The sequence below is a fragment of the Pelmatolapia mariae genome, linkage group LG7 (genome assembly GCF_036321145.2).
Source record: "Pelmatolapia mariae isolate MD_Pm_ZW linkage group LG7, Pm_UMD_F_2, whole genome shotgun sequence".
NCBI classification, from domain to species: domain Eukaryota; kingdom Metazoa; phylum Chordata; class Actinopteri; order Cichliformes; family Cichlidae; genus Pelmatolapia; species Pelmatolapia mariae.
The window spans coordinates 8,283,243-8,307,035 of record NC_086233.1 but is presented as its reverse complement, the minus strand read 5'-3'; the positions used below and the strand labels follow the sequence as shown (position 1 = coordinate 8,307,035).

At 37.9% G+C, this 23,793-nt stretch overlaps 1 protein-coding gene across 1 annotated transcript in view; it reads right to left on the bottom strand.

Moving 5' to 3' along the window:
• Window positions 1–23,793, bottom strand: part of nlrc5 (NLR family, CARD domain containing 5) — a 38,823-nt gene that overhangs the window by 13,085 nt on the left and 1,945 nt on the right. The window contains exons 3-39 of the mRNA XM_063477732.1: window positions 23,287–23,337; window positions 21,441–21,530; window positions 20,512–20,697; window positions 20,158–20,312; window positions 19,472–19,603; window positions 18,813–19,128; window positions 17,543–18,011; window positions 17,208–17,370; window positions 16,808–16,938; window positions 13,975–14,200; window positions 13,657–13,898; window positions 9,049–9,132; window positions 8,868–8,951; window positions 8,671–8,754; window positions 8,490–8,576; window positions 8,170–8,220; window positions 8,057–8,086; window positions 7,688–7,771; window positions 7,354–7,437; window positions 7,149–7,238; window positions 6,928–7,008; window positions 6,599–6,682; window positions 5,867–5,950; window positions 5,364–5,453; window positions 4,248–4,295; window positions 4,113–4,142; window positions 3,936–4,019; window positions 3,757–3,840; window positions 3,530–3,619; window positions 3,308–3,367; window positions 2,951–3,034; window positions 2,730–2,813; window positions 2,232–2,321; window positions 2,050–2,115; window positions 907–990; window positions 256–333; window positions 16–102 (exon numbers count right to left, since the gene is read on the bottom strand). Of these exons, the coding sequence (XP_063333802.1) occupies window positions 16–102; window positions 256–333; window positions 907–990; window positions 2,050–2,115; window positions 2,232–2,321; window positions 2,730–2,813; window positions 2,951–3,034; window positions 3,308–3,367; window positions 3,530–3,619; window positions 3,757–3,840; window positions 3,936–4,019; window positions 4,113–4,142; window positions 4,248–4,295; window positions 5,364–5,453; window positions 5,867–5,950; window positions 6,599–6,682; window positions 6,928–7,008; window positions 7,149–7,238; window positions 7,354–7,437; window positions 7,688–7,771; window positions 8,057–8,086; window positions 8,170–8,220; window positions 8,490–8,576; window positions 8,671–8,754; window positions 8,868–8,951; window positions 9,049–9,132; window positions 13,657–13,898; window positions 13,975–14,200; window positions 16,808–16,938; window positions 17,208–17,370; window positions 17,543–18,011; window positions 18,813–19,128; window positions 19,472–19,603; window positions 20,158–20,312; window positions 20,512–20,697; window positions 21,441–21,530; window positions 23,287–23,337 (4,147 nt within the window). The remainder of the gene's footprint in view (window positions 1–15; window positions 103–255; window positions 334–906; window positions 991–2,049; window positions 2,116–2,231; window positions 2,322–2,729; window positions 2,814–2,950; window positions 3,035–3,307; window positions 3,368–3,529; window positions 3,620–3,756; window positions 3,841–3,935; window positions 4,020–4,112; window positions 4,143–4,247; window positions 4,296–5,363; window positions 5,454–5,866; window positions 5,951–6,598; window positions 6,683–6,927; window positions 7,009–7,148; window positions 7,239–7,353; window positions 7,438–7,687; window positions 7,772–8,056; window positions 8,087–8,169; window positions 8,221–8,489; window positions 8,577–8,670; window positions 8,755–8,867; window positions 8,952–9,048; window positions 9,133–13,656; window positions 13,899–13,974; window positions 14,201–16,807; window positions 16,939–17,207; window positions 17,371–17,542; window positions 18,012–18,812; window positions 19,129–19,471; window positions 19,604–20,157; window positions 20,313–20,511; window positions 20,698–21,440; window positions 21,531–23,286; window positions 23,338–23,793) is intronic.

Below are 23,793 nucleotides of genomic sequence, written 5' to 3'. Positions count from 1 at the left end.
ATATGCATATCTTACCTGACAGTTTGAATATTGCTATTGAGTTGCAAACAGTGGAGCATTAATCCAACAGCTTTCTCAGCGCTGATCCAACGCTCCTCAATACTGAGTAGAAAAGCACGTGTAATACACTCATTATAATTCAGTGCTTTAACAGCCATTCACTGAACAGCCATGACTGATTTGGATAAGTTGTAGTTTGAAAAAAGCCCGAAAAAATTGACAGAAGAGATAATAGTAAAGATTCTTTTGTCTCACCTGAAAACACATCCACTTTGACTGAAGCTCAGCAGCTGTAGGAAATCTTCAGTCTGCTCCAGTAAGCTGTGGTTTAATCTGCAGATGAACCACAGACATATCACTATGTACTTTCTGATCATGGTTAGATAATGGAGGTCAGAAAGGAATGGTTAAACCCTGAATACCCTGAGACTCTTAACATAAAGAGACTTTTAATAAATAATAGATGCATTTCTAATCAGTTCCTTGCTGTCTTGATGCATTCTCAATCATCCTGGTAAGTAAATCCCAAAAAGTTCATCTTAGCGTTTTAAGTGGGAGAAACGTTTCGTCACTCATCCAAGTGACTTCTTCAGTCTTAACTGACTGCAGTTAAGGTTTCCCCAAACCTTATAAACAGAACATTTGCACAATGACTGAAACTAGCACCACTGAATGAGCAATGGGCTGTGAGGTCAGTTACTTGATCATTAATCAGGCAATTTCTTGCTGGTAGTTTCAAATCTAAAATGTTAACAAAGAAATATAGCCTTGTTGTGATCTTTCCATATTTTACAAGTAGTCAGTTTATGAACCAGTTTTATTAAGTGTAATTACTAATTAAAAAGAAGACAAATGTTTTTATCTGATGAAACCCAAAAATTTGTCTTAAGATTGAGGGATACTTACTCCACTTTGGCCAGATGGGGACAACTGGACACAATATCTGCTAATCGGATCAGATGTTCATGCTTCAAACTACCTTCCCTGATTCTGATGGAGAAAAAAAGCAGAGAAGGCAAAAAAAACAAAAAAACATTAAAGAATTTAGATTTCTGCAAAGTTAGTGCCAAATCCAAAATGTACTAAAATCTTTAAAAAGCAAAGAAGAAGAACTGAAATTCGCCTTAACTTCTAATAAGCCCCCAAATTACACTGTAATAGTATTATGTAGTGGACGTTTATTGAGAGCTGGAGGATGCTGAACTCCTGTTTCTGTGAGTGATAGACTTAAGGAAGGTACTTTCAGAGCAGCTAAAATCGATCAGACACCGGAAACGAATTATGTCTTCGAATATTTACAACCACATTCTAAGGTTCACTGCTATGCTCAGCTCTACTTCTGACATGCAAAGTCAGTTCCTTGTCGCCCACAGTGTGCAAGCTGGATTTAGAAGTTTTCAGCCGTTCATCTTTGCTGATGCAGTCAGTCAGTTTACCGACTCAGTGCATGAACCTTCAGATGTAGAGAGAGTTCACGCAGGAGACATTACAAAGCCAAAGCAGAGAGTCTGTCTTTTTTTTCACAATGACACTTTGTTACTTTGGATGCATCAGCTGCTGACTTATACAATCAGACCACATGTAAGTTTCCTTTTGTTCTTTTCTGTCTGCACACTAGTGCTGCATGGAGCTCTGCACCTCTGCATTAGTTCACGCCTCCTCTCAACATTTTAACACTCTTAAAATTTCCTGTCTACGTGAGAGTGAGAGCTGGAAGCCTTCCCCTGCTTTTTAAAGGCATCATTTAGCTTTAGTTCCCCAATCAGTTGCATTTGAGGTGACTTTCACCACTTAGTGCTATTGCGCTTTAGCACTAAACATTAGTGCTAAAGTTTCATGAGTGTTAATGAGTTCATCAGCTCATTATTTTTTTACTTTATCTGAAATGAAAATATGTAAAATTTTTACTGGTTTCTTTTTTGCTGTAGGTGTGAATTCTGTGTTTTTACTCAAGTCGCTGTGTTCACCTCATCAAAGGGACTCAGTGGTAATTCGGGCACTATTTCAGAATCAGAGTCAGTGTTTTGAAATTTTGGATGGAACTCCTACCTCAGAGTTTTTTCACAAGTTTCATTTTGTCTGAACCAGATGAGGCATCGCTCTTCTTCTCCCAAGCTACCAGCAGACATCAGAAAGTAGAGTCCATGGACAAAGAGAGAGACATGGACAAATATTTCATTATAGATTATTTAGAAGAATTCCATTAACTTCTTTCCTATGTGCAGACTTACCTGACTTCCACACCAGAGACATTAGCACAGGTACACAATGTGCTGGCCACAGCCAGCAGCCCCAGCTGGGTCAGTCTGTTGTTACTGAGACTGTACATGAAGATTCATTAAAGAAAAGAATTAGTCTATATTTTACTCATTAACTACAATACACATCATTTCTAAATATTGTAGCTTCATACTCTCAGTCTACCTGAGATTGATTTTATTATACATTCAGCAGATAATATATTAGGTACACCTAGCCATGTTCAGAATCACTTAAATCACCTTTTTCATTAACCCATTCAGATGTTCACTTTGAACTGCATTAGGGCATCTTCACCTTATATACATGCCTAAATACATGTTGCTGTCATGTCATTGACTGATTAGATATTTGTGTCAACAAGCATTTAAACAGGTTAACTAATAAAGTCAGTGGTGCGTGTACATTTAAGTATTTTTTACTCTTCTGCTCTATATTTAATATAGAACTTAATATGTTTAAAGTCTTACTTGACATAGGTGCTGATTTTTAGCCTTGGTAGGGAATGCACAAAAGAGCTCACGTCTTCATCTTCCAGTTGGTTACTTGACAAACTGTGATGAAAGAAAAGCAGAGCTAAGCATCCTTACTGGATAAAAGCTCAGGAAGAAAACACTGGATTATCCATGGCTCCATGGGTGTGTGGTTATGATTCTAAGATTGTGTGTCTAAATGTTTGTGTGGCTCATACTCAAGATCTGAAAGCTGGGGACCCTGCTGCAGGATCTCAAGAAGTTTCTTCAAGTGGTCACCCTTCAGGCAAAAATGAGTTAACCTGTGTTACACACAATCAGGGAGACAGAAAGAAAACATAGCACATGAATTTGATTAGTTACTAGTTATAGTAATTATTGTAAGATGTCCTCTTTTACCTGAACTTTCTAATTCTGTGGTGATTAAAACGGCAGATTGTAAAATACAGGACATCCAATGTGCTTCACACTATATAATATTGTCTTTTTCAATGAGTACCATAAAATCTTTAATTAACCTGTGCTTTTCTACAGATCTATGTAAGTAAGCATTGAAAATGTTGCAGATCACAGACCTGCAGCTCACTTGTTCCGCTTTCACTGCATCAAAATTGATGAAGGAGTCACCCTGAGGGCTAAAGAAGAGATCAAAGCAGCAATTAACCAAAACAGATCAGTTAGAGAATTAAAGTAATTGCAGCTACAACTAAAAAGTGTGGTAGGGAAAGGAGCATCATATGAACACTCAAATATGGCATGGTGTGTTGTGATGAGTGCCACAAAAGTATTCACTGTACCTGAGCTCCACTGATGTCACTCGCTGACTGTCATTCAAACAGCTAACCAGCTTGAGTGCATCGGTTGCAGATGTGATGCTCTGTCTGACACTATTAGGAATACAGAATAAACTGTTATTCCTGTTATTAGAAAAAAATAACATTTTAAATCCATAATAATCTGACTGTCTATTGCAGGTTGTAATCCAGTGTTATTATTAATACTTGCATTAGCGTGTATGCCTTACTTGAGTCTCTGCAGTGACGTCATCTTTGGCAACATTTTGAGAAGATTCTCGATGGCTTTGTCGGCAAGTGAACACTGAGACAACCTGACAGAACACATTAGTGCATGAACATGAACGTGTTCAGTCACTACTTTAAATACTGTTGAATAATTTGCAGATAGAACAATAATAAAGCTTACTCTAACTCCCAATGGAAGCGACTCTGGACCAATTTTCTACATACTTTGGTTATATCAAATGGTAGGATGCTGCTGTCCTTTACTCTAGAAAGAAAAATAAAAGGAGATCATTATTTTGTTTTCATAGTCAGAGGTCAGATTTGTACTTTTCTGCATGTCTTTATTTGCTCACTGTACCGGAACATCTTTAGCTGCTGCTTGTCATCACTGAAAAAGAAATACAGTAGAGAGTTAGATTATTAAATGTAAAATCTAAATGGAGACAACAAGAATCAGACTGTGTGAACTTTTGCATAGATGCAGGTCTTCTACCTTTCATCTGGGCAGAACTTTAGATTGACTTCCTCTTTGCCTCCGCCACTGTAAAACCAACAGAGCACAGCAGCCAATTATAATTAACTTGACTGATTACTGTAAAGCTACATGACCAGTGTTGGGCAAGTTACTTTGAAAAAGTAATTAGTTATAGTTACTAGTTACTTCTTCAACAAAGTAACCGAGTTAGTAACTGAGTCACAATATTATAAAATTAACTAATTACGAGGAAAAGTAACTATTGCATTACTTTAAAAAAATGTTTAAATATGTATAAGAATCCCCTCTTAGTGGAACTTACTAAAATACTAACATATAAATTGCTAAACATACTTGAAAATACTAAAATATATATTCAACTGTTTGTTATAAAACTGAAAATATAAATGAAATAAATGGGCACTTAACAGAAGGAACTAATGAGAAACATTGTACACTAATCTAAACTATTCAAATGTTACTCTGTGAAAATATGAAATAAAACACCAATCAGATAAACTCTAGGTAGAACAATACAACACACTAGATGTTTTAAACCTTGCCTCGGTTTTAAATTATGTTTTAAACCTTTATTTCTTTAAGAAAAAAATAATTTCTGTACTTCCACTCAAAAAATACTTCCTTTGAATTATCTGGGCTCTCACTTTGTCTCATCACTGTGCGTATCTGTTTGTGTATGAACATCTGCCCAAGTCTGCCTGTGGTTGGTTTACCATGACTACTTTACTCTTCCTCAGCCAATCAGCAGCACTCCTGCGATTGTTTCGCACCCCTAGCCCCCGGTAAGATGACATAAGCGTCAACCATCTGTGTGTTTAAAAATAGTAACACAGCCACACCGCTTTTTTTTCTTAGTAATGGTAACGGTGTTTTAACAATAGTAAAAGTAATTAGTTAGATTATCTGTTACTGAAATAAGTAACAGCGTTAGTAACGCTGTTTATTTTAATGCAGTTATTCCCATCACTGTATATGACATGTAGTATTTTATGTATTTATAGTATTTTTCAAACAGATAGATTTTTTAAACCCAGACCAGGATAAGTGGCACAAACGGTTGGGTAAAGCAGCTATTGGTATCATTAAATAGCTACAATGTAAAACAAAGATTACCTGATGTGAATTTCTGTTAAGGTGTTATATGAGCATAGAGCTGCAGCCAGCATTACCACCCCTTCCATGTTGATGTCATTTTTACTGGCACTGGAAAAAACAAAAGCAATGAGCACAAGGAAGTTGGTGTTGGCAGTTTGGAACCTGTTTGGTGAGAAAATAGCTTACCATTTGCCTACTTACTTTGTATATCTCAATGTAAAAAACAAAGAGTCATCTTTCTATTGAAATACTCGCAAATTACTAGAGAGGCAATAGAGGGAAATTCTGCCACCAGGGTCACTTACAATATAGTTGTTGGTATCTTTAGCTATAAATATCTCAAGGAAAGTTTTAAAAGAGGTAGAATTGTTAATTAATTATTAGTTATAATGATTGTGTGTGAGCATTGTGACAGACTAGCAGCCTGTCCAAATATCTACCCCCCCACAGAAACCCTATGCCAACCTATGACCGGTTCCAGCCTCGGTTCAGAGAAAATAAATGCATGTGTGTGAGCTTACTTAATTTCCTGGATTTTCCTAAGACGAGGCAGGAAATCCAACAACTTCTTCAGACCTTTGTTGCCTAAACAGTTACTAGACAAACTGAAAAGAAAGGTTAAAAATGCTTTACAACTCAGTGTTTGTACATTTATCAAGAGAACATGACAAAAATGAGTCAGTATATCAATATCAGTAGTGCACACACACCTGAAATGTGTAATGAGTGTGAACAGTGGTCTCTTTTTCCTCTAAATGTGATACATTTGTTGAGCTCTTTCTATTAATACTACAAATTACAGTTATTTACAATATTTATATATAATAAATATGTGTGTGTGACAGGTGGTCTAATAAATTTGTTAAGCACTGTATAAGCTATCTAAAGTTTACCTGTAAGCAAAATCCATGATGGTGCATCATTTAAGAGGGGGTTTAGGATGTAGTGGTTAGCTACTTCATAAACTGAGCATACACTGTCATTTTTAGAATAATGTCCAAGACATCAGTTTTTAACACAAATGTGTAGTAGAAAGTTTTTTTTGATTGCCCGACACACTTTGTAAATATCTTTCCTTTCTTTGCACCATTATCTTCGTAATTGTAGACACTTGTATTCATACGGCTCCCCCTGAAAACTTTCTAGTCTTTATACACATAAATTTATTATCTACTAATTAGAAATGGTCCTATTTTTATTATCTGTCCATGGTAAAATGGTGTGTGCACTTTCATGGTTCTTGCTCATCTTACTCCAGCATAGTGAGATCAGAAGAGGTTCCCAGACATCTCAACACACTTTCCAGATCAGCAGGATGCAGATTGCAGAAGCTGAGGCTGAAAGACGCAAAAGCTGAATGATTATCATTAGTACTGATGACATATCATTATTGGACAAAGGATATACCTGAACAACCCATTATAACAATTAGAACATTAAAACTTTTTGCTTAATAACTGATGGTCTGTTGGTTACCAGCTTAAAATTATCGCTTTACTCATTCTAAATCCTACCCTACTGTTGTTCTGCAACATCAAATATATTGTTGTTGTAAGCTTGTGATACAGAAGCATTAACATACCAGAGAGATTTGGATATTCCGCTTGCAGGTTTTTCCCTTCTCCTAGCAAACACAATAGACACCTTAACAGGAACCTGTAATCTGCAACATAAAGAAACATTCAGATACATAGCAGAGATGACAGCAATAACTCTAACATAAATCTAATTTTGCATTTCCTGGTACAGTATGTCAAAAAGTTCCTGCAACTATGGTTGCTAAGATTAAATGCGTGTTTGTACCTGATATGAAGCTCCATCACAGGAGGATAATCAGACAGAAGAGCAGTCAGAACCACCAAACCCTCCACTGATGAGCAGCTGTCATTAATGCTGAGAAAAGATTGTAAAACATCAACTAAATGCTGCTGGGTTTTATGTGCAGGTATAGCAAAGTGCACAGCAAACACAACACCAAAAATTGATTTCTTTTAAAACCTAGTCTTACATGATCTTTTCAGTAATGCTGAACTTTGGCAAAAACTCAGTCAGTGTCCTTAAAATTTCTTCATCCCACTGGCCTCCAGACAGACTAGAGTGCAAAGACATACAGTAAAACAGCCACACACATTGACAGGCCTATGGCTAGCATTCATTTACCAATGTAATATGCACACAGTGTAGTTTGCAGATTGTTCAACTACTTTAATCCATAACAGAGGGAAAACAGTAAGTCAATAACTAGTACATTGTTGCTATTCTATTAATTACTGATGTTGGCTGTGTCATATGCTCTGAATAGGTTTTTCTAATTATGAAGGTGTGTACTTATGAAATCTTACTCTAGGACAGACAGAGCAGGGCATCGAGCCAGGGATTCAGCAAGTTTCTGCATCTCAGACTTGTTCCAATTCTGGTTCAGCAAGCTGGAGAAAAATGACACCATCATAATGCAAATGCATAATGCGATACAAAAATCTAAAAAAAACTAAACTGTGACATTTAGAGTCACATTTAAATCAACATGCACATAAACGTCCTTTCTAGTCAAGATCTTTTGAAGCCAAAAAAAAAAAAAAACAGTCAAGGTGAATGCACATTTTGCTGACACCCATTTAAGATCAACGAAGGAGCAAAGTTCATCAAGGAAACTGGCAAAGCTCTTTGGTAAGGCAGTTACGGTAAACCGACTTATTGGTTTCATATCTTACCTGATTGTTGATTCAAGTATAGATTTATGGCTGTAGAGCGGAAAATATAAATATCTCAGAATTTTACTATGTTCATTTTATTGCTTTATTTAGTTTATAAGCATAAAAGTCACCTGTTCATATCTGACTTTTGGAAGAAAGTTACTGTCAAGTCTTTGATCCCCCTGCAAAGAAAAATAACCTGGACTGGAGTACACATTTATGACACACTTATGTTTATCTGGTCTTGTCATTATAACTTTATCAATAGCAATTAGCTACTTTGAATTTCAGGAATCTCAAATCTATGACTGAGAAAATATTCATAGTGCAGTGAACATTACTGACAAAAGTGAGTTAAAGTGTGTGTAATTTTTATTTAATTTAAACAACAATCCCTGTGCCATAACTGTGCCTTAACCGCCACTTTGTGTGCATGTGTGTGTGGTCATACTCTGCATGAACATGTTGGATGTTCAAACATGAACATGTCTTAATAAGACAGTCGACTGCATTCAGGGTTGTGCTGTTTCGTCCCAGCCTACAAAGAAGCGCACACACATATGATCACCACACAAAGTCTTCTGCATTGTTAAGTACAGACGAGTCTTTGCATTAGAAATGTGAGAACTTACACTACATTCGAAAGGTTTTGTAGTTTGGTAAAAATCTCAGCAATGTGACTGATTCCTTCATCCCTCAAATTGTTGTCACTTAGGCTGAAAAAAAGAAGAAAAATTAGCAGAAACTTTAAGCTCAGCATTATTAAAAGCATCTGGTTAATCTAGCAGTTAAACTAATCGTGTACTATATTGAACAACAGAAGATATACTTGATTTCAGTGATGTGTGGACACTCCTGAAGACCAGAGGCCAAACTAGCTGCTCCAGTAGCAGTCAGGCTGGCACCAGAAAATCTTGTGAACACAAACATCAAACAGGTAATTATTGTAGTTAAGGGACAATTACCTTTAATATATTTTTCGCCAGAATAAACCAAACAATAAAACATACTCTAGTTTTCTCAGGGATGTGAATTTAGGCAAAACAGACGACAACTTCTCAGCAAACTTGTCCCCATACTTGCGGCTGTGAAAACTGTAAGGAAACATGGTGAATAACAATGAAGTTATTATTATTCACAAGGAAGCATCGGATTAGAAACTGCAAAAAACAACAACAACAACAAAAAAAAACCATCAGTTCAAAGCAGCAATTAAAGAAAACCCTGCTTTTTACCAGCATCTCTATAGTTGACAATATTTCTTGATGCTGCTATGTTTTTATCTACAAATTAATTATTTGTGTAGTTATCGTTTGAGGGTGGCCCCTAGTGGGAACGCTGGTTTCATTGGCAGCTTACCAGCTAATGAAAACAAAGCGAATACAGTTCAATTATAACAAGCATGCCAAAAACATTGTATTTATGACTCTTCTCGGCAATTTTTATCTAAGCCACCAGGTGGGAAATTCCAATGCTTAATCTTTTCTTGAATGTAGTATTTTAATTAAAGAGGATAAAACAGACTCAGATTCCCAGAATCATAATATGAGATGAGATCTATTTGTTTAAATGTCAGTCTGAATGTCTGAACATAACAATAAAATAAGGATGCATTAACATATATTAAAAAAAGAGATGGTGACAGAGACAGATTTCTGTGACGCAGGGAATCAAACTAGATTCCCTGTGTCACCAGGTGGGAAATTCCAATGCTTAATCTTTTCTTGAATGTAGTATTTTAATTAAAGAGGATAAAACAGACTCAGATTCCCAGAATCATAATATGAGATGAGATCTATTTGTTTAAATGTCAGTCTGAATGTCTGAACATAACAATAAAATAAGGAGGCATTAACATATATTAAAAAAAGAGATGGTGACAGAGACAGATTTCTGTGACGCAGGGAATCAAACTAGATTCCCTGCGTCACAGACTGCAAACTGAAAGCCAAAGTAAGGTTTATAGGAGCTTTGGAGTTGTAACCTATAATCTCTTTTAACCCTGTATAGTATTTGATAGATGAGATTTTGAGACCTTTTGTGTTTTTAACACACACAAAAAATGCAAAAAAAAAATGAAACCTCATACATGGAAACTGTTATTTATTTTTTTAGTTGTTAGCATTTGTCCAATTTGTCAAATTAAAAGAAAATCAAATGTCTGGCATTAATCCATGCTTCAGGCTTTACAGGGTTAATAATTCACTCTATGTAATCCAGAATAAACTGGAACTAAATCCCCGTGACAGAGGTAATTTGATGGGATGCTTTTTGAACACTGGTTATATCATGTTTGCTTTACTTGTATAATTTGTACATGGTTTCGGGATTTACAGCAGTTTTCTGAATTATAATTTTCACATTTCTAAATCATATAATGATGGATAGCTTATTATAATAGCTTATAATAGCTTTTTCATTGGCTGCCTTCCAGGTGGCAGCCTGGAAGGCTGCCACATGCTTTCTTGCACATGCTTTCTCTCACACTGTATGCTCTCTGGTGTTTAGAGCCCAACTGGTTCTATGTATGGTTGGTCTCTATTTGTCATGTCCAAAATGAAATAAGAAGAAAAATGTGCCGGTATTCTGTTTGTTTTCATATTTGTCAAGATCAAGAACCGGGTACTGGGTTTAGGATTAAGAGTTGGGTGACTGCCCCCAAAAAATCTAGTTTAATAGCTTACACGTGCCTGGGTGACATAAAATATACACATGAAATAATTATGGTGTAACTATGTGAGAACTGTAAAGAGCAGCTGATAAGTTCTGCTTGCACCCTTGACTGTTCACTAGTTCTAGTCTGCACAGAAGGATCGACCCACTGTCGTTAAAACAACATTTTCTGCTCACCACAGCTGTAAATATCTATTTCAGGTACCTTCTGCATCTTGTCAACAAGATATTTTCTGTGTATAGAGTTCCTACGCTGCTGTTCTGAACATACTTATAGACTGCTGTGTACAGTCACATTTTTCCTCATTCTAATTTTCCAAGTTATCATTACAGTTTATGACTTGTATGTAACTGGTTCTCTTTATAACCACAAGCAGATGTATCGGAGTTCCTAATAAAATGCTTGAGGTTTTGGTTTGTTTTACACACAGATTAATGAGCTATCGCTGTAGCACTTTTTCAGACACTGTCTCGCTTTACTTTTAATGTCTGAGCTGAAATCTTTATGGTCAATGCAACTTTATTTGATACCAAGATATCTTAGTTTCACAATATGTAAAGGTTACGCTATATTTGTCATTAAATTCTTGTTTTGGATAAGGAAAACATCAGGAAGAGCAACTAAGGAGGGATAGCTTTCCCGCTAGACAGACATTAGATGTTAGTGTGCATAATTATATAAAATTAACAATAAAGATGCTTCAACTTTCAGAATTAGGCAGTATAAACAGATGACTAACACGATGTGACATGACAACGTGCAGCTTACAGATTTTGCTAAACAGATAGGCCCTGTCCCACCCAAGACATGCAAGTGCAAACTTGTGTGGAACAACATTCTTTTTCGAGTTGATAAAGAAATACTTTCAAAGAATCAGTGGTTGTGTTTTTGCAGTTGAGTGCAGACTATTTTCTGTCTTCTTGTAACAAGAATACTGAGCTCATTCACTGTCACTGTATGACAGGTGGCCAGTCAGCTGAGGAATGTCAAAGGCAAAGCTGCAGCTCTATCAACAACAACATTCACTGCTGCTGTGCGACTAGTCCTCTCTCTGCATGTCCGTGGGCTAAACATGGGTTTTACAATTTCTGACAGATCAACACTGTCCATTTCAACACTCTCATGTGTCACAGTGATGGCTTTCCAATGCTCCTATAGTGCATTCCCACAAATATCATATGAATAAACTTGTGAAACCTTTTCAAATAAATGCTGACCTGTAAGATTGAACATATCCAGGCTGGTACAGTAATATAATAAAAACTAGAGATGGCACGATACCACTTTTTATGTCAGATACCGATACCGATATCATAAATTTGGATATCGGCCGATACCGATATGAATCCGATATAGTGTGTTTTTTAATCAATAAAACTGTTTTTTTTTTTAAATATCTTGCTGCATTTTGTATAAGTTCAAACTCAAAAAAACAAAACAAAACACTAAAGCTATTCTGTTATACCTGTGTGCAAAAAATACACTGCACCCAAAATATTTCATAGTTAAGCAATACTAATCAATCTAATAAACTTAAACTTACTCCATCCTCCCTATTCTGGTATTTTAAAGAGTAAGCAACCTAACTAATAGGGTTGAAAACTCCCAGCAGAAAAAAAAAAGAAAAAAAAAGGGAACCACCCTCCACCTCATGATGCTTAATTGACATAATCAACTTTAATTTGATGCAGTGTGAAAAAAAATGCACAGAAATCAATTATTTTTCAAGAATAATTAAATAGATTCAACATCTTTCTTCAACAGAATTGCAGACTGCACAGATTGTACATTCCCAAAGGAAAAAGTACTAGCTTACTAGAGTATATTGGACTTAATAGTTACTATATACAGTAATGGACTTCTATACATTTTACTTCAGATTAAAATTTTGGGTGTAAGATTCAGATAATTATTTATTAAAAGCTAGATATTTTAAATGAGAATAAGAAAGAAAAGTATGTCTTTGTGCCCCCCTTTTCCCTGTTCATGCCCTATCGGCCCCCCTGGCTAAACTTTGCTAGATCCGCCCCTGCACAGTTACCAGCCGTCAGCTACGCAGAAAAAGATCCTGGTGTAGAAAGAAATATTAAATAAATTCTAACAACAGCTTATCACGCTTAAACGTGCTGCTGTTGTTTATCTGCTGGTCTCCTCTTTCTAGCGCAAAGTGGGCGATAAACAAATAAGAAAGACGGGACTTGTGGCAGTAAAGCCGATCAACTGATCGTTGATCAGTTACATGTTTGAAGTAATAACAGGAGAGGGAGGGGGAGTGAATGAGAGAAGTAGATGCAACTGCGCAGCAAAGACAGAATAACTTCAGCTTTGTGTCTCTTTTTTAATTCTAGCTGAATTACGGGACAAATCGCTTCCTTTTCACCTCAATATGGAACTCCGAAGGCCAGTTCAGCTGTGGCTCAATATATCAGTTGTTAAGCTTAACGTGGAAATACTATGCAAACATTCAGGGATGAACTTACACACTTGCTTTACTTCTCTGGGATAGTTTTCGCCGACATGAAATGCCTTAGGAAGCATGTAGCGAGGCTCCAAATGCTCCAACAGACCGACAGGTCTGGCAGACAACAGCCGCTCTATCACGTGACGCATACTGCTTCGATGCGCCGAGCTGGGTTAGGCCAAGTAGTGCGTTTTGTGAGATGATTTTGTGATACTTCGGATCGGATTACATTTTTTATTTCTCTCCGATATCCGATCCAGTAATTTAGGTCAGTATCGGACCGATACTGATACGTAATATCGGATCGGTCCATCTCTAATAAAAACCCTTGTCTCAAAATCAAAATAAACATTTGTATTGTAATTAATAGTTTATTTTTGCTAGTTTTATTTAGGTTAGCTAAAAAAAAATTACACGTAGGTTTTTGGACGGTTTTTGTTACTTTTTAACTACTGTAACTCGTAAACGTCTGTGTAGCCTCACCTGAGGTTATGAATGCCCTGACACCTGGCCAGAACTATTAAACACTCCAGCTCCATGGAGCACGCTCCGAAGTCCAGACCGATGTCATTATGATCGGCTGAATTAACTACGAAAGCCAGAGCTTCGATATCATTCGGTAACAGCCAGATGTTGCGCAGCTCCAGTTTGGGTCTCACACCAAAAACCTGCTTGGCGAGTTGGTGGTTCTGGCTCTCCTGAACACTATGGCAAAGCTGGAGTATCTGGCAAAATATAGCAAAGAAAAGATCTGTAACAAAGAGACAGAAAATAAAATATGTTTCCTGTTTTTCATTCTACCTTTGGTCCGGTCAGAGTGTTACTGTTACACATGGTTTTGAGCAATTTCAGAACAAGTTCTTGTCGTTTCTGGACCCAACTTTGGACTCTACCAGAAACCTTGGCTAACTCAACCAGGGCTGGAGTGCATTGTGAGGAAGCCAGACCGCAAACATAGAGATACAGTGAGTCAGTGAAGACTGTCTTCTGGTCTGATTTGGTTGTCCAGCGAGTTTTCAGACTGAATCTGAGGATATAATGAGAGGAAAGTCAACTTCTGAATTATGATGCAAATTAAAGCATGTTACAATACTGTCCAGATGATAGTTTCAATACTCTTCTGGGAGATGAGAATAATAATAACATGAGCTGGCATACTTTGAAATACAATAAATAATATTATTTTAAGATTTAACACGTGGGACAAAAACAAACAACTTCTACAGTGCAGCCTACAAAGCAAACAGAGTGGGAAGAAAGCACAGTACACCAGTTTGAATGGCTTTCGTCTTTTCTTCTGTTCAGGTGCATTCATTTTACTACATTCCCCAAACGCTCACAGAATGAAACACACAACAAAACGTCAAAGCCAGAACTGAACTAGTCATTTTGCAGCTGCCTGACTGACTTCACACCAGAGGCCTCCAGAACCTCACTCAGAAACCTGTGAAATCAAAGGGTTAAATGAGTAAGTGTGAGGAAACAGACCCGTTATCTAATCATTTAAGGAACTGGGTATGGGTGAGGTCCTTTTTGCAATCCACTGTGTCAACTAAATATGATGAAAATGTGGACAAATCCATATCACACCACCCAAAAAATGTAGTGATTCTTTAGAGAAAACAATGCGAGATTTATTAAAATACAGCTGTATGAATAGATTTCATGGTGTTGTAAACCAGAGTGCTGTAGCAATTAAAAAAGCAATTAATTAATTAAGATTTAAGTCATTGATGAATGCATGCCCCCTGTTTAAATACTCTAAAGCACAAGTTACTGTGTCATGGCTGCAGTTATTTAAAAAAGTCCTAGAGAAGGAGCTTCAAGTCTATATATGTTTGGACATATGAGAATGGATCTGAAGCCGAAAAGGGGATGGAAGATGAGCTCTATAAGGGAAGGGTGCAATTTGGATGTCAGAGGGTGGAGCTTAGCATCTGTGGGCTCTGATGCAATTAAATTCCTGCTTTTAAAATGACTCGTGATAAAAACAAGATCCTTTTACAGAAGAATAAATAAATCCATGAAGCTGCATTGTCATTTTTAGAGGAAGCAGTAGCATGTGGTGGAGTACAACCCGGGCTTGTGATATACGTTATACCACATGTAGCCACATACAAGAGGTCTCTTAGCGAGTGACTGTGGTCGCCTGCTGCTTAGTTATGTCAGCTGTGCCATATTTCACTTTCAGTGCCCCCACCTTTGCACAGTCTCACAGACTCTCGCACTGTGATTTGAGCCGTCACTTTGTGCCTACATCAGTGTTTTTCTGATGTAAGGAGTAAGGACAAATATGTCTCGTACTGTAGCGTGCTTAACTCGCACAGCTCAGGTTGCTTCCATGGAGTTATTCCTGGTATACCGTGTGACTTTACATAGTCAAATTCTATCACGCTTTCTTCCACATATTCTAAATGAGATTCATTAATGTTTAATCTTTCAATATATTCATCATGATTCTACTGTGTGTGTGAGCTTCTCTTTTTAGCTTAGGTGACAAACTTTTATTTCCACAGCTTTTCAAACACTCCATCACACACTAGTGTCTACCTGATCTGAAAGGAACTTATCTATTTCGGGACCAGGCAGAGACTGCCCAGCACCGAGTTGGGAGGACAGGTGTAGACAGAAAAAGCGTCATTCAGCTAAGGCAGCAACAAGAAAGGTGACCGTATTTAGGACATTTTGTTCATTTCGTTAATTAACAAAATTGTTTCCAGGATGTGAATTTGCAGATAATTTAATCAATCAATGTGTAATAATGTCGTGAATGTTATACTGTTATCTATAATTTGAATTTGTCCCTCACCAGAGAGAGAGAGCAAAGTGCAGGGGTTACTGTGTATGTGCCATTAGACTAAAATGGTATCTGGCTATTTTATTAGGTACACCTTGCCAATTTTGAGTTATACCCCCCCTTTCGCCCTCAGAACTGTCTTTATTATTTGTGGTACAGACTCAGCAAGGTGTTTTCATGTTGCTTATACCAAATTCTGACCTTTCCGTTTAAATGTCAAAGCAGAAATCGAGACCAATTAGGCAATCTTGTTCAATTTTGGTGAGTCCATGTGACTTGTAGCCTCAGTTTCCAGTTCTTAGCTGGCAGGGTGGCACCTGGTGTGGCCTCCTGTTGCTGTAGCACATCTGTTTCAACTTGTAACTTATTCAGTGATGCTCTTGTAGACACCTTGGTTGTAACAAGTGCTTCTTAGAATTATCGATTCTGTTCTTTCAGCTCAAAGAATTCTGCCCGTTCTCCCATCATCAACACATTTTCACCCAGAGAACTGTCACTCACTGGTTATTTCCTCTTTTTCAGACCATTCACTGTAAAAACTAGAGATGGTTGTGTGGGGAAATTCCGATCGATCAGCATTTTCTGAAAAAAACCAGACCAGACCATCTGGCACCAGCAACCATGCCACGTCACTTAAATCACCTTTCTTCCCCATTCTGATACTTGGTCAGAACTTCAGCAGGTCATCTTGACCGTGTTTCGATGCCAAAAGTACAGAGCTTCTGCCGTGTGACTCCGTAGTTTCTCCATCAGGTGGGCTATATAACCTAAACAGGTCTTGACACTGCAATCATCTTAAAAATTACACCCATATTTCTCTCCATTTGGCTTCCTTACCTCTTCTTCAGCTGTGCATCATCAACATCATTACTAGTCATGATTCTCAGTGCAGCTAAAAACTCCTGCACTGTCAGATGAATGAAGCAGTAGGCATTGGCAAGTATCCCGTCCTTACGTCTGAGCTCCACCTAACAGCAGATAAGTAATTGTGTTATTATTAATAATATGTTACAAACATGACAAGTCGTCTAAAGGGACAACCTTTATCTACCCTTACTCTGTTTACTACACACAGCCCTGGCCATATCTATGCCCACTGTAAGGAAAAACTTTTGCCCACTAAGCAAATCTATTAATAGTATCAATAGTATAAATAGCATGCAAACACTCGACAACAAGGATTTTGTGGACATTCACAGATATGAGGAGGACATTAATGCATGCATTCATGTCTGACCTGTGATAAGAGTCCTATTTTCAGTGAAAACTTTAAAACCTCCTGTGGAATTTCTTCTTTCAAAAAGAGTATCTTGCTTTCCTCTAAGCCTCTCCAAGCCAGTTGGCTCAGCTCACACAGCTGTGATTGATACTGACTCAGAATGGTCAGTGTGGTGACAGCACTGCACGGAAAGACAGAAAACAGAGATAATCCATAAACTGAAGCATGACGCATTTTTTGCAACACTGGTGCTTTCTTTTCTAAACAGTCATTTTTTCATTTACTTTATCTTGTTTGAAATATAATGTTCAAGATGGTGATACACTAGAGTGAGTTCACAGCTCAGTCTCTACCTGTAAGGAAATCTTTTAGTTTTTGGCTTGCCATCTCCTCCGTGGTTAGGGGCTCGGCTAAGAAATGAGGCCAGAACAGTGAGGTAGACCTGAGTGAGGGTGGCGGGGACTTGGGGTGAAGTGGGAGTCAGCTGGGGTCTGCCATTTGTTCCATCCATTATTACATCTTTGCTCCCTTTTCTTTTTCCATCCTCTTGTTTCCTTTGTGCAGGATTTCCTCTTCTATTGCCCTCCTCCCCTCTGGCTTCTCTTGACATCTGTGCTCCTTCTGCTTCCTGAGCATCGGTCCTTGCCTTACTTCCTTTTTCGTCAGGCATCGGTGCTCCTCCTGTGTCTTTATCTCTCCACTGCAGCAGTAAATGCTCAAGACAGATGCAGCAGATGTTGCATAGGGCAGGAATGGAAGACATGGCGAGGAGGTGTCGACTGGAGAGAAGGAGCTGTGCTGCCTGCTCTCTAAGAGCTACATCTGCTGGGTGTAAATGATGATTAAACTAGTTAAAGACAACATACATTTAAGATAAACATGAACAAGAATTTTTACTCATTTATTATTTTTACACCAATTTTTTCATGTTAGTAATGCAGCTATTTCGCATGAGATCCTGTTTTATATGGAAATTACTCATTTCTACTAGTTTGAAAGTCTAAATTTTAGCAATTTGCCAGTTATACCTGGATACAGGTGCTGGTTTGCGGTTCTAAATGAGCAAATATAGCACTGCTAAACATGTAGATAACCCCAGATTAGGGTATTTACATAAGCTACTGCCAACAAGTAAAATAAAAAAGACACACAAATGTTTAGTCGGAAACATGCAAGTTCAAACTTGGCTGATATTTATGTGAGTCTTGAAACCCACAGCAACCATAACTGAAGAGAAAATAAAAAATGCAGACAAGTGTCAAGTAAGAGTCAAAGAGAAAGCGAGAAAAAATATCAGAGACAACTTTGGCTGTGGGGAAAGAGAGAGCTAGATGTTTTCAAGAAATGAATAAGCAGCAGAAATCTGGTGTCCAGAAAACCATATTTTATCAGTTAATACAAAAAAGTAGTAATAAGTGAATTATTACATTTTTTTTCTAACTTGATAAAATTGTATTGCCTTGATTATATATACTAAGCACCAACTTCCACAGAGAAAAATTAAGTTAATACAGAAGAGCCAAAAACAACACTTCTTCAAAACTTTACAGAAATAAATAAAACAAATAAAATAAATAAATAAAGCCCAACAACAATGTAAATACCAGTAAATAAAGTTTTCACCTTTTGCACCAAAGAAGTTGTCTACATACTCCTTGATTTCATCCTGGTCCCAGCCCAGCAGCTGGCCTACTTTATCTGAAATACCATCCAAATCTATAAGATCCCGTACACGACAGGTGACCAGCACAGTGCTTCCTGGAAGAATCTGGCGATTTAGCAACCCTGAGATGAGGTCTGCGACAGGCAGAGGATCTTCTAAGTGCAGCGGTTTCCTCTGCACTTCTTGTCTGCTGAGTTTGCCGTGAAACTCATCATAGCCATCCAGTACCCAACAACTTTGCTCTGGATTAGTAAGGAGGTAGTCGATAATGGCTCTCTGTTCAAATGAAGAATATGTTTAGAATGTGGGAGCAGTTGAATTTCACACCTGTAGTTTGTTTACTCTGGCCCAAATCAGCTGATGAGTTCATAAAATTGTAGCCCTTTTCCCATGGATTTATTTTTTTTCTTACACAAATACAACTTTGATCTTCAATTTACATTCATTTTACCACTAATATGGTATGGAATTCTGTCACATCCCAGAATGCAAAGCATAACTAACTATGTGAAGGGGTTTAGCTCAAACCAGATTTTGATTTAAATGAAACGCATCCCTATGTTTAGTATCACAAATGTACTGTTTTATAACAAGTACTACTCAAGCATTATGTGCGTACCTTTGCATCTTCTCCCCCAGTTGGAGGGAGGTAGTATTGGAATAGCAGCTCTGATAGTGAAAGAGGGTGTGACAGTAGGTTGAGCTGACGAAACTCCAGCAGGACAAACACAAAGGATGAAGGGATAGGACCCTAGATGAGATGGAGAGGAGAACAATTGGCAGAGGAAAAAAAGTCATATCAAATTCTGTTTGCACAGCTTAGGTAGTACCACAAATGTGAAAGTTGTAAAAAGCATTCACTGGCTCCAGAAGAAACACGTTTGCAGTGGAAAAATGGCTGAACAAGTAGCTGCCTGATAGTAGCAGGAGTATCTTTACTTTTATTCTTAATGCACCAAATTGATAATTTATTGATTAGGTTTTTCCAATAAACAATGAGAATGCAGAGTTTGGATCATCTGCAACCTCTGCAAGGTCAGTGATGGTTCCTAAGCCTACAGCATACTCTAATAATGATAGTCACAGTAAAGCCAGTTTAAGTCAGTTATATTTAATATGGCCTTTACATACAGTATGGAAATAAAGCTGTCCTATGTTTTTATAACACTAGCATGCAAATTCTGGGACAATGGCTCTTCCTTTATTCCTCTGAATACAAATAAGACCAGCACTAGCCATACAGATGAACATAGAACATGCCTGATAACGCAGATAATTATAAATGTTGACAAAAAGTGAACTTACTAATCCACTAGCCCACTGCTGTCCTAGACAAGATGTTAGCAGAGTTTTTCCTGTTCCAGTCTGGCCCACCAGAACTGTCACTTTACCCATACATCCCTGGAGGAACGTCTCCAACGTCACTCTGGACTCCAAATACCCGTAATCCCCATCGGGCTCTGAGTTTGGTGAGAAAGATGTGTAGTGTGCAGCAGACTTCAAATATTCATGATTAGGTAAGTTTACATGAGAACCTTAGAACATACAAAGCTGCTATGATTTTATTTCTTTGTGTACCACAAGATACTTTTCAAAAAATCCCTTTATTTAAAAAAAGCCCAATCATCAACTGGTACAATTAGAGGAAGTGTTGCTGACCTGGTGTTCTGCCCCCTCTGTCTGCTGAGCCAGGGGTTTGATCAGGTCTGTCTCTGCTTCTGTTTGCCGCTCTCGGGCTGACCCATACATTCTCCAGCTGGACCTCCCTCACCAGGCCAGCTGTGAGTCGCTCCCATCTCTTCAGCAGGAATTTCTTCACTTCACTGATGTACTGCTCCCAGTGATCTGTGGGTGGAACCCATTAGAAAAGTTAGAAGTGAATAACACCGATAATCTCTTTACAGTGGGATTGTCTTGCTTGAAAATGTCAGCCCTGGGTTTCATGTTGATCTTATTTTGATATCTAAGACATAGGCCCGCTCTGATGACATCAGCTTCCCACAGTGTACAATAATTGCTCAACTACATGAAGCAGCACAACTAAATGCTAAACTAAAGACTTCCTCATCAAAATCCAACTGATTATCTGTGGGATGATGTGTAACCCTCATCCACGTAAGCCCAATTTCCCTATCCCCTACATACAACATAAAAACAATTCGCCACCAACACAGTGATGCTAGATACCACAGAACAATGTCAGAGTTCATAGGTCCATGTGCCAAAGGGGCAGAGCTTTTTTGGCAGCACATGCTTTACTGCCAAGATAAGGCAAAGGGTTTGAGTGCTAAAAAAGTGATAAGTCCTTTAAAACTTTAACCTAAATTAGCAATACCACCATGCTGGGTTAATTATTGTGAGAACTAGATAGGTACTGGAAATTTTCCAAGATGGATCCCAGTCCTTCCACTGTCAGCTGCACACTTACTGTATTGTGTTTTAACTCTTCCTAGTTTCTTATCATAAACTCTTGTTTATGTGTTTTTATTAATAAATCAATGAATTAAATATTCCTCTTTGTTGGTTTGTGTGATGGTTTGAATGTAGCTGTAACGCATGAATAATTAAAAGTCACATGTGTATCCTACCGATCCGTGGGCGCTTAACGAGCCGCTGCTCTAAAGATGGCGGTGACGAGTTCTGATCAGTTACAGCAAGCCTAGAATTTTCACAACCGTCTGCAATACAGAAGACACAGAAAACATACAGTGCATGAAAACCCTGCAGAAAAGTATAACATGCCAAAAAGGATGAATGCAATAAAGTGTGTTGCAAGACGTTCAAATATTCTGTAGCTACACCTCTTAAACCTTCCTATTAGTTTCGAAATGATCTACACACCAATAACGCAAAAAAATAAAATGCTGGGGGAATCCCAAAGTGAAACGAACACATAAGTCACGTGAATTTTTTGATACATGCAAACATATTTACAACAATCTTAAGCTTTTGGTTTCACTTTTCCCCTAAGTGTGTTCTCTTTGAGCCTTTACTGTAAACTAAACTGAGCTAATACAAGTGATTGCTGAAATAAATAAGAAAAATTAAAAAAACTAATTTAAGCTTTTCTATAAAGAGAAAGAAAGAGGCATAACTCTTGAGTGGCGGTAGAATGGTTATAGTGGTATTGTCACCATCAGGGTAGTGATGATTGTTTTGCAGCCACAGGTGATAAATGAAGACTATACTGCTCAAAAATAAAGGGAACACAGGTAAATATCAGTACAAACCGTTGTGAACCTATTTCACCTTCTTTGGTGCAAAGCACCAGTGAGGGGGCACCGGAGCAGCAACAACTAGGGAATGGTTTTGCAGGTGATGGAGAAACTACTGCTCTCTCCTTATCCCTCCTGACTGATTTTCCTCTAGCTGTGCTTTTTGCTGTTGAACTTGTCACTGCTGATTACATGAGACAGCACCTGCATCCCATTAAGGTTCACAGGTCATCGCAAAAAGGTTTGCTGTGTCTCCCAGCACAGTTACAAAACTGTGAGGAGATACCAGGAGACAGGCCATTAGAAGAGTAGAGCAGGACAGGGCACTAGAAGGCCATCAGCCCAACAGCAGTAGCAGGAGGAACACAGCTAGACCCCTAAAAAATAACCTCCATTGACCAAACTGTCAGAAACAGACTCCACAAGATAGGCATCTCCTCTACTATCTTGAGACCGGGCTGGAAGGCACAGCAACCTTTTTAGTGATAGCACATATTGACGTGGCACACTGGAGGAGCAAAAGTAACTCTTACAACCCGCATGGGCTGCAGGTGCTATCTCATGCTTCCAGCAATGACAACGACACCAGCTAAAAGAGTCAAGAGGTATAAGGAGAGAGCAATGGTCTGCAAAACCACTTGCAAAACTATTTCCTCTTATGAGATCATCTTGCTGTTGCCACTCCAGTGCACCTCATGTCACTTTCAATTGCACTAAAGCAGCTAAAATGGATTCACAATAGTTGAACCTTCCAAAATGGGCAGATTGGTATCCCCGAAATTTAACTGACTTTGTGTTATACTACTGTGATTAAATTTTACTTCTACTTTATTTTTACTTAGAAAAATAAAGTGTATGAGAGTTCAAAAACATTAACATCTGATGAATTTCATCTAGTGCCTCACTTTGGGTTTCATTATCATTTAATCTTGGCTTCTGATCTTATGGCTGAGCCACATTTTATTAGATGGGGCTCAGCCACAGAAGATGTTTTGGGTGTGCTCAGTAAACACAAAACAAGCCAGAGAAACGTGACCCAATGTGGTCAGTCTGATGTAAAACCAAAAAAGAAAACACCAAATTATGGAAAATCACCTGCAGACTGCAAATATATGTATTTATAGTAAGCTTAGAGGTGAAGTCAAGCACAACTAAAACTACAAATCTTTACATGCACATACATGTACACACAGATATGAGACAAACAGAGGTGATCTACCTGTGTTTGCTAGAGACACGCTCTCTGCGGCTGGAGATGGTACATCATCAGCTAAACATTCAAGCACAAAGTCATACTGTTAGCCATGCAGATAAGCACAATTATAGTTACGTTTGTAATTACTGTGGTTAAATACATTTTACTTATTATTCAACTCCATGCTGTGAAAACATGACAACAAATGTCTCTATGGCTTTATGTAAATGTCATCTAAGTGACAACTTAGGGAACATTGAAAGGCTAAATGTAGTCCATCATGTCAACTACAAAAGAACCTCAAATAATGCAGCTCCTAACAAATTTGTGACCCCAAAATAAGACCATTATATTCATGAAAAATGCTTGAGGCAACACCAAAACTATAGTAATAGTATTTAAAATACTCCAGTTAGAATCTGTACATTAAAAAGGGATTCTGATGTCTGTGCCCCAGATTTATAGTTGTGGTCAAAAGTTTACATACACTCATCATGGGAATAAGCGTATTAGCATTGGAATAAATAAAGT